The 14177-nt window shown below is 39.0% G+C and overlaps 1 protein-coding gene across 1 annotated transcript in view; it reads left to right on the forward strand.

The window, feature by feature from the left end:
• ercc6 (excision repair cross-complementation group 6) overlaps nt 1-14177 on the forward strand; it is a 95377-nt gene that overhangs the window by 42274 nt on the left and 38926 nt on the right. Inside the window, exons 7-9 of the mRNA XM_063070325.1 lie at nt 7870-8028; nt 8913-9048; nt 12486-12656. Of these exons, the coding sequence (XP_062926395.1) occupies nt 7870-8028; nt 8913-9048; nt 12486-12656 (466 nt within the window). The remainder of the gene's footprint in view (nt 1-7869; nt 8029-8912; nt 9049-12485; nt 12657-14177) is intronic.

Consider the following 14177-nt stretch of genomic DNA (forward strand, 5'->3'; position numbering starts at 1 on the left):
GGGTTTTCCCAGGTGCTCCTGTTTCCTCTCTCAGTCCAAAGACATACCAGGTAGGTTAATTGGTCATTGTAAATTGGCACGTCATTAGATTAGGGTTAATCAGGATTGTCAAGGGGTTGTTGGAGCAGTGTGACCCAAAGGGCTACTCTTCACAGTATCACTAAATAAATAAATGCAAGTGAAATTACAGTGGATTCCTGTTAACATTGGGACCAGTGCATTTTGGCCCAATTAAACAGCTGCCCCGATTAGTCAGAGTTTCATGGAATTAGTTAAGAGGTATATTTAAAAAAAAAGATAAACTACTGTTTAACTGTGACAAATTATGTGTTCAAATGAAATACATAACAAATCAGAACACTACCAATACTACTACAGTACGATAAAACACTATTAGTTCCTTATAGTTATCGATGAAGGAATTTATCCAGTGTACACTGACAAAATCTAGGGCAGGCACCTAGTGTAGGTAATGGATTGCCTTCATACAATGTACGCAACAATTACATCCTCCAAATCTTCATTTTCATTGTTATATTCAAGATAATTGTCTATATCTTCAAATTTTTCATTGTTCCAAACTTGTTGAAGTAGTGAAATTTTCTATTTTCTCTCCCAGCTGCTTCTGGCATCTCTAAGCTTGAATTTTTGAAAGTTTGGTCACCTGGGTGACCATTTCTGAAACATCTCTGTATTGTCTCATTGTTTATTTCTTTCCAACTGTCAGTGACAAAAATCTCTGCTTTTTGAACACAAACACATACAACTGATGCTATTTAAAAACTGTTTGCTGGAAGTATGTTTAATGGTCCTGCACATGACTGACAGTAATTATAAACTATTTGGCAACAGTCTCCTGTCCCAATTAAGCGGCATAGTGTCCCAAATAACGAAGGGAATCCTGGCTACTTTCTCAGTTGGTTTTTGTTCTTTAGGAGTTGTCTCGGAATTCACCGTAATTGGTGAAGTTGGCAGAATATACATTTATTTTATTGGTGCTATAGAGCCTCTCAGTTGCAGTTTAGTTAATTCTTTTACACACGTTTATCTGCTTCTAGCTTTGGCCAAGCAGTGAAACTAAGTAATGCAGAAATTTCTGTCTTGCTGTAGGAAGGAGCAGTGCAGACTTTCTTATTTTCTTCAATCATTTTATCGACCATTGATGCAATTAATAACCATTCCTGAGTGAATCAAAAATGAATCATTCTACATCTAGCAAATTAGTAGTAAAATTCAATTCCTGCTTAAAATCCATTAATGTTTAGTTTGCAAAATATCTGTGTTCGTAAACTGTTACAGGATTTATTGTTTACTTAAAATATTGGCAAAAACACAACACGGGAGAGTCAGTATGGGCTTGCAGAAGAGCAGACTAGCTTATTCCCTTTCCCCTTGTTCCTGCAGTTCTTCCTTTTCAGATGCTTTTCCAACTCCCTTTATAGAAACTATTATTTAATTTGCCTCCACTACTGCTGCAGAAGTACTTTACAGGCCCTAATCATTCACTTCTTTAAAGGAAAAATCCTTTTTCTAAATGTCACTTTAGGTTCTTTGCCCAGTCACCTTCATTCCGTTTACCTTGCACTTGACCCCCTGTCAATGGCAAGAGTTTCTGTTGATCTATTCTGTTGTATCCTTTATGATTTTACAGGCTGTACCTCTATCAAATCGCAACCACTAATGTACCAAAGAGAACAACCATGCTTCTTTACACTATCGTCATTAGTTGTCCTTCATTCTTGTCAAAAACACCTATTTCTCCTAAGCTGTCAGGCTGAACAACACCTCTATCCTTTTACCCAACCCACCAGCACTACAAAGTTCAGAGTATATTTATTATCAAAGTACATATATGTCACCATATACAGCCCTGACATTCATTTCCTTTCAGACATTCACAGTAAATCCAAGAAAGACAACAGAATCCATGAAAGACCACATCCAACAAGCCAGACAAACAACTAATGTGCAAAAGACAACCAACTGTGCAAATAAAAAAGGAAAAAGTAATAATAAAATAAATAAATAAGCAATAACTGTTGAGAACATAAGTTGAAGAGTCCTTCAAAGTGAGTCCATAGGTTGTGGGAATAATTCATTGTTGGAAAAGATGAAGTTACCTTCTCTGATTCAAGAGCCTGATGGTTGAGGTATAATAACTGTTCCTGAACCTGGTGGTGTGAGTCCCGAGGCTCCAGTATCGTCTTCCTGCTGGCAGCTGCCAAAAGAGAGCATGGCCTGGGTGGTGTGGGATTTTCCTGCAACAGCATTCCATGTAGTGATGGGGAGGGCTTCACCCGTGATGGGTTAGGCTTTATCCACGACTTTTTGTAAGAATTTTCATTCAAAGGTATTGGTATTTCCATACCAGGCCATGATGCAACTAGTCAATATATTCTCCACCACACACCTATAGAAGTTTGTCAGTTTTAGACATCATAAAAACATAAGATATAGGAGCAGAATTGAGCTATTTGGCCCATCGGGTCTGCTCCACCATCTCATCACAGTTGATCTAATTTTCCTCTCAGCCCAATCTCCTTCCTTCTCCCCTTATCCCTTCATGCCCTGACCAATCAAGAATCTATCAACCTCTGCCTTAAATATGTGGACTTGGCCTCCGCAGCTGCCTGTAGGAAAGAATTCCACACGTTCATCACTCTCTTGCTAAAGTAATTCCTCCTCATCTCTGTTCTAAAATAATGCCCATCTATTCTGAGGCTGTGTCCTCTCCCACCATAGGAAACATCCTTTCCACATCAACTCTATCAAGGCCTTTCACCATTCGATAAGTTCAAATGAGATCACCCCTCATTCTTCTGTATTCTAGTGAATGCAGGCCCAGAGCCATCAAACTCTCTTCATTTGACAAGACATTCAATCCTGGAATCATTTTTGTGAACCTCCTTTGAACCCTCTCCAGTTTCAGCACATCCTTTCAAAGATAAATTGCCCAGACCTACTCACAATACTCCAAGTGAGACCTCACCACTGCTTTATAAAGTCTGAACATTATATCCTTCCTTTCAGCATCTAGTCCTCTTGAAATGAATGCTAACATTGCATTTGTCTTCTTCATCACGGACTCAACCGTAAATTAACCTTTATGGAATCCTGCACAAGCACTCCCAAGTCCCTTTTCATCTCAGTTTTTTGTATTTTCTCTCCATTTAGAAAATAGTCAGCTCTTTCATTTCTTCTACCACAGTACATGACCATATAGTTTCTGACACTGTATTCTATCTGCCATTTCTTTTCACATTCTCCTAATGCCTAAGTCCTTCTGTAGCCTCTCTACTTCCTCAAAACTATCTCCCTTCCACCTATCTTCATATCATTTGCAAACTTTGCAACAAAACCATCAATTCCATCAACCAAATCATTGACATATAATGTAAAAAGAATCAGTCCCAACACAGACCCCTGTGGAACACCGCTAGTCATGGTCAGCCAGCCAGAAAAGGCTCCTTTTATTCCCACCCTTTGCCTCCTGCCAATCAGCCACTGTTTTATCCATGCTAGAATCTTTTCTGTAATACCCTGAGCCAGTAGCTTGTTAAGCAGACCCATGTGTGGCACCTTGTTAAAGGCCTTCTGAAAATCCAAATACATAACATCAGCCTATTTTCCTTTGTCTATCTTGCTTGTTATTTCTTCAAAGAATTCAAACAGATTTGTCAGGTAAGATTTTCCCTTGAGGAATCCATGCTGACTACAGCCTATTTTATCATATGTCTCCTGTACCCTGATACCTCATCTTAATTATTGACTCCAGCACTTTCCAATCACTGAAGTCAGACTAACTGGCCTAAAGTTTCCTACCTCTCTCCCTTCTTGAAGAGTGGAGTGACATTTGCAATTTCCAATGTTCTGGAAACATTCCAGAATCTAGTGATTCTTGAAAGGTCATTACCAATGCCTCCAAATTTTTTCAGCCACCTCTTTCAGAACTCTGGGGTGCATACCATCTGATCCAGCTGACTTATCTCTCTTCAGGTCTTCTCAGTTTCCTAAGAATCTTCTGTCTAGTTATGTTAACTTCACACACTTTGTGCCGCCTGACACCTAGAACTACCACCATACTGCTGTCCGCTATCCACTCTCACCTCTCTATTACACTTCATGCATCTGAAGAAACTTGTTTTTAAAAGCTTCCTAATCCTCTAACTTCCCACTAGTTTTTGCTCTATTGCATGCCCTCTCTTTGGCTTTTATGTTGGCTTTGGCTTCTCTTGTTAGCCACAGTTGTGTCATTTTTCCTTTAGAATGCTTCTTCCTCTTTGGGATGTATATATCCTGTGCCTTCCAAATTGCTTCTAGAAATTCCAGTCATTGCTTCCCTGCTGTCATCCCTGCCAGTGTTCTTTTCCAATCATTTCTTGCCAACTCCTGTCTCATGCCTCTGTAATTCTCTTTATAACAATGTAATACTGATACATCTGACCTTAGCTTCTCCTTTTCAAATTTCAGGATGAATTTGATCATATTATGATCACACTCCCCTAAGGGTTCTTTTACCTTAAGCTCTCTAAACAATTCTGGTTCATTGTATAACACACCATGTAGAATAGTTGAACCTCTAATGGACTCAACCACAAGGAGGCACTCTAGAAATTCCCCCCTCCTGGAATCCAGCAGCATTCTGGTTTTCCCAATCTACCTGCATATTGAAGCCCCCCATGACTATTGTAACATTATCCTTTTGGCATGCATTTTCTGTCTCCTGTTGTAATATGTAGGCCACATCCTGACTATTGTTTGGTGGTCTGTATACAAACCCCATCAGGGTCTTTTTACCCTTGCAGTTCCTTAGCTCTTTCCACAATGCTTTAATACCTTCTGACCCTATGTCAGCTCTTTCTAGTGATTTGATTTCATTTTTTACTAACAGAGCAATGCCGCTCCCTCTGCCTTCCTGCCTATCCTTTCGATACAATATGTATCCTTGGACACTAAGCTCCCAGCTCTAATCTTTCAGCCATAATTCAGTGATGCCTGCAACATCATACCTGTCAATCTACAACTGTGCTGCAAGTTTATCTACCTTATTTGGTATGTTGCATGCATTCAGATACAACACCTTCAGGCCTGTATTCACTCTTCTCAATTTTGTCCACCTTTTACATTGCAACTCACCCTGTGTTTGAAATTTTGCCCTATCAACAGCTTCCCCTTACTGCACATTGCCTTTGTTTGTAAACCAGCTACCTCATCTTCAGCACGATTATCAGCCTTTACTACGGTACTTCTTGCATTAAAATATGTGCAGCTCAGGGTACTAGTTGCAGCATGCTCAACTTTTTGATTCTTAACTTTGGTTGGAGTCTCACCAATATCTGTCTCCTCAAACTGTTCTGGTACTCTGGTTCCCATCTCTCTGCAACTCTAGTTCAAATCCCACCATGTAGCATTAACCAACCATCCCGCTAGAATATTAGTCTCCCTCCAGTTCAGGTGCAAATTGTCCATTCTGAACAGGTCCCACCTTCCCCGGAAGAGAGCCCAATGATCCAAAAATGTAATGCCCTCCCTCCTACACCAACTCTTTAGCCATGTATTAAACTGTATAATCTTCCTAGTTTTGGCCTCACTAGCATGTGGCACTGGTAGCAATCCTGCGATCACAACCCTGGAGGTCCTGCCCTTTAACTTACCACCTAACTCCCTGTGCAGAACCTCGTCACTCGTCCTACCCATGGCATTGGTCCCTACAGGACCATGACCTCTTGCTGTTCACCTTCCCACTTAAGAATGCTGAGGACTCAGTTCGAGATATCCTGGACCCTGGCACCCAGGAGGCAACGTACCATCCTGGAATCTCGTTCTCGCCCACAGAACCTCCTGTCCATTCACCTAACTAACAAATCCCCTATCATTATAGTGTCCCCCTTCTCCCCCCATCCCTCCTGAGTCACAGAGGCAGATTCAGTGCCAGAGAGAGGCAGTGCAGAGTACCCCTGTGGCTGGCCATCCTGCACAACAGCAGGATACTTTGGATACTGTCAGGGTGGGTGACCTAACAGAGGAAGGTCACAGTAGTCGGGTCTACTGTGCTTAGCCTCACAGTCATAAGTATAAACAGAGTAGAGCAGGGTGCTAAGCACACAGCCTTGTGGTGCAACAGTGTTGATGCAAGTTGTGGAACAGATGTTCTGCCAATCGGAACTGAGTGGGGTCTGCAAGTGAGGAAATCAAGGATCCAATTGCACAAGGCGGTGTTGAGGCCAATGTTTCAAAGCTTATTGATTGGTTTTGAGGGGATAGTAGTATTGAATGTCGAGCTATAGTCAATAAAGAGCATGCTGACATGTGCATCTTTGCTGTCCATGTGTTCCAGGGTTGAGTGAGAAGCCCCATGAAATCGCATCTGATGTAGATCTATTGTGCTGTTAGGCAAAGTGGTGCGGATCCAAGTCACTTCTCAGGCAGGAGTGGATCCACATCTCCGAGTGTACATGGTCTATATCTATGTTACTTGTACATTGTAGAGGATAATTGTGAGGTTTTTTGTTTTTATTGTGTTCTTGATGCTTATTGTGTTTTTTTATGTGCACTGGATCTGGAGTAACAATCATTTTGTTCTCCTTCACACTCGTGTACTGAAGTATGATAATAAACAATCTTGAAGCTTCGTCTCTCAATCATGTGGCAAATCTCTTCTGTTCCCCATGCAAACCCTCTGTATTTTTCCTTAAGTTTGGAACTGACAACTGGACATCGTACAACAGCTGTGGCCAAATCATTGCTTAAAAAATTCATCATGGCATCCTTGTTTTGTGCTCTCTACTTTTTTGTAAAAAAAAGACTCATGGCTCCCTCTGTTCTTACAGTCATTTTCTCATCTCACTATTTCCAACTAACTGCATTTCCACAAAATTGCAAAGTTCAAAAGTTCAAAGTACATATATGTCACCATATACTGCCCTGAGATTCATCTTCTTGCAGGCATTCACAGTAGAACAAAAAATAACAATAGAATCAATGGAAAACTACACACAAAGATGACAAACAACCAATGTGCACAAGAAGACAAATTGTGCAAATACAAAAAAAATTATCATCAATAAATAATATTGAGAAAATGAGCTGTAGAGTCCTTTACGGAATTAGTTCATTGTGTTGAAGTGAGTGAAGTTATCCACACTGGTTTAGGAGCCTGATGGTTGAAGGATAATAACTGTTCCTGAGCTTGGTGGTGTGGGACCTAAGACTTCTGTACTTCCTTCTTGATTGCAGCAGCAAGAAGAGAGCATAGCCTCAATAGTGGAGGTCTTTTTGTGTAACCCCTTTTGAATTTTGCTTTCTAATTTATATCACCAGTTCTCCTATCAAAAGGCAATTCCTCACATCTCAGCATTGAATCTACCACCTGCCCATTCAGCCGTTATCTCATTGAAGTCTATATGACTGCACTCTTCCCTTGTCGTTATTCCTCCAAGCTCTATGCCATCTGCAGATTCAGGAACAGCAATCTGTATTCCCAAAACCAATGTATTAACATAAATAATTCTACGAAATCCAATGGTTCTCAAAGCAATCTCCTAGAGAATTGCACTGCACATTCTCTCAACCACACAATCTTCAATTCCTGCTCTCTGTTTTCTGTTACTTAGCCAACTTTCCATTCACACTATAACTGTATAACAAAGTTATCTGTAAAGTGTTTAGTAAAATTAATTAGGCTTTCAAGCATTTTTTATTTAGTTTCACAGCATCATGATTGTATAATGAGTTAAAAATTGCTAAATTAAGATACAATTACGATTATTATTTCTGGTTTTGAATTAGAGGTGATTTTGCTGCTAATGACTCATTTATAAATGCTTTGCATGATGTTGTACAAAATGAAATCTCATTTTCTCTTGCCAGGTATCAGCAGACAGGTGTGAGGTGGTTATGGGAGCTGCACTGTCAGCAGGCAGGGGGGATTCTGGGAGACGAAATGGGACTGGGCAAGACCATCCAGATAATTGCTTTTTTGGCAAGCTTGAGCTACAGCAAGATAAGGACACGAGGCTCAAATTACAGGCAAGTGCCCCTCTGCAGACTGTCAGTCTGTGTAGCTCAATTAATATTTCATCATTTGTATTGCTGTTGTAGGAATGACTCATGAATTTTTAATAACATTTCAATTACAATATTCCTTTAATTCTTTTAGTAGGACCATCAAAGGGAATTTTTACGAGATGTAGGAGCTGAGGGCAAGGGAAATTAAACATGTAACACATTTAATGAATGGCAAAACATTGGAACTTCATTTTGCAGAAGAGAAACACATGATGCCATGGGTCGATAAATGTATACGGTTACCCTTCTCAATAGGGTTTGTTTGCAAACTCAGTTATGCCTCAATATCAATATTTTGTGCAAACTGAATTTTAAATCATGTATATAAAAAGTTACCTTACTTTATTAAATCTAGTATTAAAATGTCCTTTGGCAGCATTCCACATACACAGCTTTTACATAGTTATGAATATCTTTGGATGTTGCCACTCATTGCTTCAAAGATGCTATTATGCAGATGTAGGTTTTTGCCCCTGACCATTTGCACTTCTTTGGTTTTCTCTTGTACGCTGTAGATTTAACACAAGGATGACTTTTTGCAGTGTCCTGGAAGATGAGGGGCTTTGTTTGGCAGAATTTTTTTTCCATATCAAAACCTATTGAAATTTACTGTTTGCCTATTTTATATTTCCAGCATCTGCAGATTTTTATTTCCGTTTTTGCTATTGATATTTACTGTTGTGTATAACTTCCAGGCAATGAAAATATATCTAATTTTGAAGATAGTTTTATTATTGATTGTCAGTTATAATCAACAATATCGATTGTTGTTATTCCTCATGTTAAATTAGTGAAATGTGAATGTATTAAAGTTGACATCTTTTTTTCTCTCTTTGGAATTGAAGGTATAATGGTTTGGGGCCTGTGCTTATTGTCTGCCCAGTAACAGTGATTCATCAGTGGGTAAAGGAATTCCACAATTGGTGGCCACCATTCAGAGTGGCAATTCTGCACGAAATGGGTTCCTTTACCAACAGGAAGGCAAGTGTTTGGAGAAGCTGATATCATGGTATTATTATTGATAAATTGGTTTATAGGAACATAGAAAACCCACAGCACAATACAGGCCCTTCGGCCCACAAAGCTGTGCCAAACATGTACCTACCTAGGCTTTATCCATAGCCCTCTATTTTTCTAAGCTCCATGTAGCCATCCAGGAGTCTCTTAAAAGACCCTACCGTTTCCGCTGGCAGCCCATTCCACGCACTCACCTCTCCCTGCGTAAAAAAAACTTACCCCTGACATCTCCTCTGTACCTAAATTTGTTTATTATTATCACATATGCCAAAGTACAGTAAAAACAAAATTTGTCCTTGTAGCTGGTTGTTCAAGCAAAAACTGCATCAAGATGTTCATGAATGAAAGAAGATCCTAGTAGCATTTTTCTAGGAAATTATGTTAAAAATAGAATGCGACGGCAAATGATTAATATTGAAATTTCCATGTAATTGTCTATTAGTCTGTTTAATAATGTACAGTGGATTCCAGTTAATTGGGACACATTGGGATCAGTACATTTTGGCCCAATTAAGTGGCTGCCCCAAGTTTCATGAAATAGTTAAAAAGGTACAAAAAAGACAAACCGAGTAATAAATTTATGTATTTAAATAAAATATAGGACAAATTAAAACACTACATAGTACTAAAATTGAGGGGAATTCATCCAGAGTATGCAGTGAATATAATCAGTGTAGAAAATGGACTGCCTTCATACAATGTTTTAGACATTGCATTCTCCAAATCTTTATTTTCATTGTAACATTCAAGATGATTGACGATACCTACAAATTCTTCAGAGTTCCTAACTTGTTGAAGTAGCGAAATCATTTCATTTTCACTCCCAGCCATTTCCGGCATCTCTAAACCTGAATGCTTGAAACCACAGTGAGCCAAACAGTTCAAAATTGTACTGCTTATTTCTTTCCAATTATCAGTGATAAAAAAAATCTGCTTTTTGAACACAAAAACAGGTAACTGTTGCTATTTGCTCAAAGCATGATGTCGTGACTAATGACCACACAAGTGCACGTGAGTGACGCTAATTAGGACCTGTTCGGCAACAGTCTCCTACCCCATTAAAGGAGTATAGTGTCCCAAATAAGCAAAGGGAATTTGGACTTTTTTCTCGATTAGTGTTTGTTCTTTAAGAGTTGCCCCAAATACATAGCTGCCTCGTTTAATCGGAATCCACTGTGTTTATTCAGCATTGGCACTATTCAAACTTATTTGGGAACAAGAGAAGTGAAGAAGTTGGATATGCATTAGAAATTTTTCATAAAAGTATTTTCTATAATGTCCTTTTAGGATGTGCTATATCACAGTGTGTGTGTGTGTGTGTGCGCGCGCGCGCGCGCACGCACACACACACACACATTCTTTAGAAAATGATTATTTTTGCCAATGTAGTTAACTTACACTCAGCCGTATGTTGATTTTTGAATAAATGTTCATATTGTAATGCAGATTCCATGCACAGGATTATGGTAGTGTATGATTGCCATCTTACTTAATTTGCTGATGTCTTTGAAGACAAAAAATTTCAATACCACACCACCATGTATATTCAGTCAATTTTGGTTATCCCAGTCAACAGGTCCCTGCTAAATAGGCTGGGGTGAAAGAGGTGGGTAGGTGTATTCTTTCTAGGTTAGTGTGGTATGTTCATATTCTGGTCCTCTTGGCCGTAGATTCAGATACAAAGTGACATTATCTTTCATTTCTGCATGTTTTGTAATTTCTGTAATCATCAGAAACTTTAACTCTCTAAAAAAATAGTCGATACCCACGATGAACTACAAAGCCAACATATTTAAAATAATTTTAAAGACCATTAAAATGGGAACATTTCCCGTAGAATCTTATCTCCCAATTGGCATTCAATGATATTATGTAAGTTTCAATATGTATTTATTTCATTTTAATAATTTTATGCATTATTTGTTTGTATTGATGAGAGTTCAGCCACAGAGTCTTCCCAGCTATCTAATAGTATACTTGTTAACTATCTGACGCGGCAAAAAATTGTCATTTTCTTTGTTACAGGCAGAATATTTGGAAGTTTCTTATTTACTTTAATGTGTTTCTGTTTTCAAGTTGGTGTTGACAGTGCTGAAATATGGAAACCAGTTATAATTTATTAGCTATCTGCAGTTCAACAGATTTTAATAGCCCGAGTAGAACAGATGAAATCCAAGATCTGGATATAATTATTAATTGAAAGCAACTCCTTCTGCCAGTGAAACATTCACAATGTTTTGCTGGTTTACTGTTGTCTTTGTATATATGGATCATTTGTCAATCTGATTGATTTTAATAACTGGAAGTGAGGTAATGTTCTGGGGTTTGAAGATTTAAGATGGTTTAATGTCATTTCTAGTCCACAAGTGTAAAGGAGAACAAAATAATTGTCATTTTGGATCCAATGCAGTACAAAAAAAAAAGCACCAAAGGTAAAGAACACAAAAATAATAAAAACACAATATAAATACATAAGGTAGCTTATATACATAGATTTATTGTATGTCAATGAAGTGATGCTGCGCATAAGCAGACTGTAGTGATGGATGGGGATGTGAAGGGGTGGGTTACTGGTTGGAGGTGTTGATCAGCCTTACTGCTTGGGGAAAGTTACTGTTTTTGTGTCTGGTGGTCCTGGCCTGGATGCTACATAGCCCCCTCCTTGATGACACACTAATTATATATTTCTCAGTAACCATTAAAATAAATTAAAACCCTTTATATTTTCTGCAATAATGGAAGTACTCAATCTCCAGCTTTAGTGTTTAGCAGTGCAGAAAATGAAACAAAAGGTTTGTTTTATTTGTTCTGTACACTATTAAGAGCTTGACAAGAACCAGGCTTTTTACTTTGACATGGAGCATCTTCACTGGTGTTGTTTTCCCCTGTCAGCACAAGACCTTGTTTATTTAAAAATTTTGCTTGAAGGGAGTTTAAATTAATTACAGGTTCAGCAACTCATGACTGTGAACCTCCTTTGCTCTGTTCTCTGTGAGTGGCCTTCATGCACTGCATTTAAGTCCTGTTTTGCTGGTATCTGACATTGTGATTAATGGCTGTTGTTTTCAAACAGTCCACTGTTTGCCCTCTAGGAGGGATTGGTCTCCAGAGCATCAATAATAACAGCACCGCTTTCACAAAATGTCTTTTAATGATGGAAGAACTGTGTTCATTGAGTTAGGCTAATTGCAGGCATCGTTTATTAATTGCAAAAACTAGGGGAGGTTACATATTTTACAAGCACTTAATTTGAAATCACGGGAGATGATTTGAGAATTAGATCTGTTGATGGAGGTCTTACTGCATTTCATAATGATTTTTGTTATCATTTTGTACATATAAAATAGAGAACATTACTATATTTGTTATTGCAATCACAACCATGTACTTTGATCTTGCAGGAGAGACTTATTCATGACATTGCAGCATGCAATGGTATTCTGATCACCTCTTACTCCTACATTCGGATCATGCAGGAGTCAATTGCACGCTACCATTGGCATTATGTAATTCTGGATGAGGGGCACAAAATCCGAAACCCAAATGCTGCCATTACTGTTGCATGTAAACAGGTAACCTAATAATAATTTTACCTTTTCTGATGATTTGGATATGGGCAGCAAAGGTCACACTAAAGCTGCTACTCCCCCTAAGGCGGTTATGTTCATAATTAAATGACCTGCGGTACTGCTTTAAAGTTCAAAAAAGTTCAAACTACTTTTATTATCAAAGTATCTACTGTATATATTATACAACCTTGAGATTTGGCACCTTACAGGCAGCCTTAAAACAAGAAACCCAAAAGAACTCATTTAAAAAGAAATCCACAAACACCCAATGTGCATACAGAAAAAAAAAAACTTGCAACCAATAAAAGCAAGCAAACAACATTCAGAACAAAAGTGAGTCCATAGACACGAAGCCCAGAGCAGCTGGAGCAGGCCGACAGCCTCAGCCTCAGTTCGTCACACAGTGGAGCAAAACATCACGGAGTTCACAGACACAAGGCTAGGAGCAGGCCCTCAGCGCAATGGAAAGTGGAACAAACGTCGCAGAGTAGCGAGCAGAACTGGCCTGACCCTCACCTCTGGTCCCAACGCCTTGCCTTTTCAATCCATCCAGACCAGTGTTTAAATTGTCCAAACATCCGGTCATTCCTCAACTCTTATGAGTTGACCAGATGCTGATTACATTGACTAGTTTGCAATGACGGACAGATTATGTCTGGTTCATGAATAGAAATGCCAAGAAGAGACAGGCCATTGGTTCAGTCCTGTACGTTTTGGAAATAAGCTAGGGGCTCAATGGCCTCCTTGTTAATGATAGCTTTACATGGTATTGGTCAGACCACACTTGGAATATTGTGAGCAGTTTTGGGCCCTTTATCTAAGAAGGGATGTGCTGGCATTGGAGAGGGTCCAGGTGAGGTTCCCAAGAATGATCCTGAGAATGGAGGGGTTAATGTATCAGGAGCTTTTATGCCTCTGGGCCTGTACTCGCTGCAGCTTTGAAGAATGATGGGAGATCTTACTGAAACCTATCGAAGATTGAAAGACTTGCATAAAGTGGACGTGTAGAGATGTTTCCTATAGTGGGTGAGTACAGGACCAGAGGGCACAGCCTCAGAACTGAAAACTGCTTAGATATGTAGCTCTGTTAATATACAAAGTATTCCAAGATGCTTTACAGTGCAGAAAGAATACAACAAATAGAATCATGGTCTTAACATTTAGAACTTTCTGTTACCTCAACCAGCCTCAGCATTAAATCCGGATCTCCACTATATTTGGCTTTTGTGTTTACAAATGATTAACTTATTGGATTGATTTCTGTGATAAGAGAGTTGGGACGTTTGGCTGATGCTAAATCTAAAGGTTTTGCCATCTACCAGGCCTCCCAGTTCTAGAAGTTCTAGAATGTGGGTATTAGGAAGGAAGTTCTTAGTGTTGTTGAGGCAACCCATTGTCGCCCACAGTGAGAGTTCAGGTGTATGTGAAAAATTAAATTCTAAGTAACAAAATTGCAACAGAGCTTATAAATCTGGACTTTGGGCTGAAATATCAGAATGATTTGACCATGACGACTGGAATGTT

The sequence above is a fragment of the Mobula hypostoma genome, chromosome 18, assembly GCF_963921235.1.
Source record: "Mobula hypostoma chromosome 18, sMobHyp1.1, whole genome shotgun sequence".
Taxonomy (NCBI): domain Eukaryota; kingdom Metazoa; phylum Chordata; class Chondrichthyes; order Myliobatiformes; family Myliobatidae; genus Mobula; species Mobula hypostoma.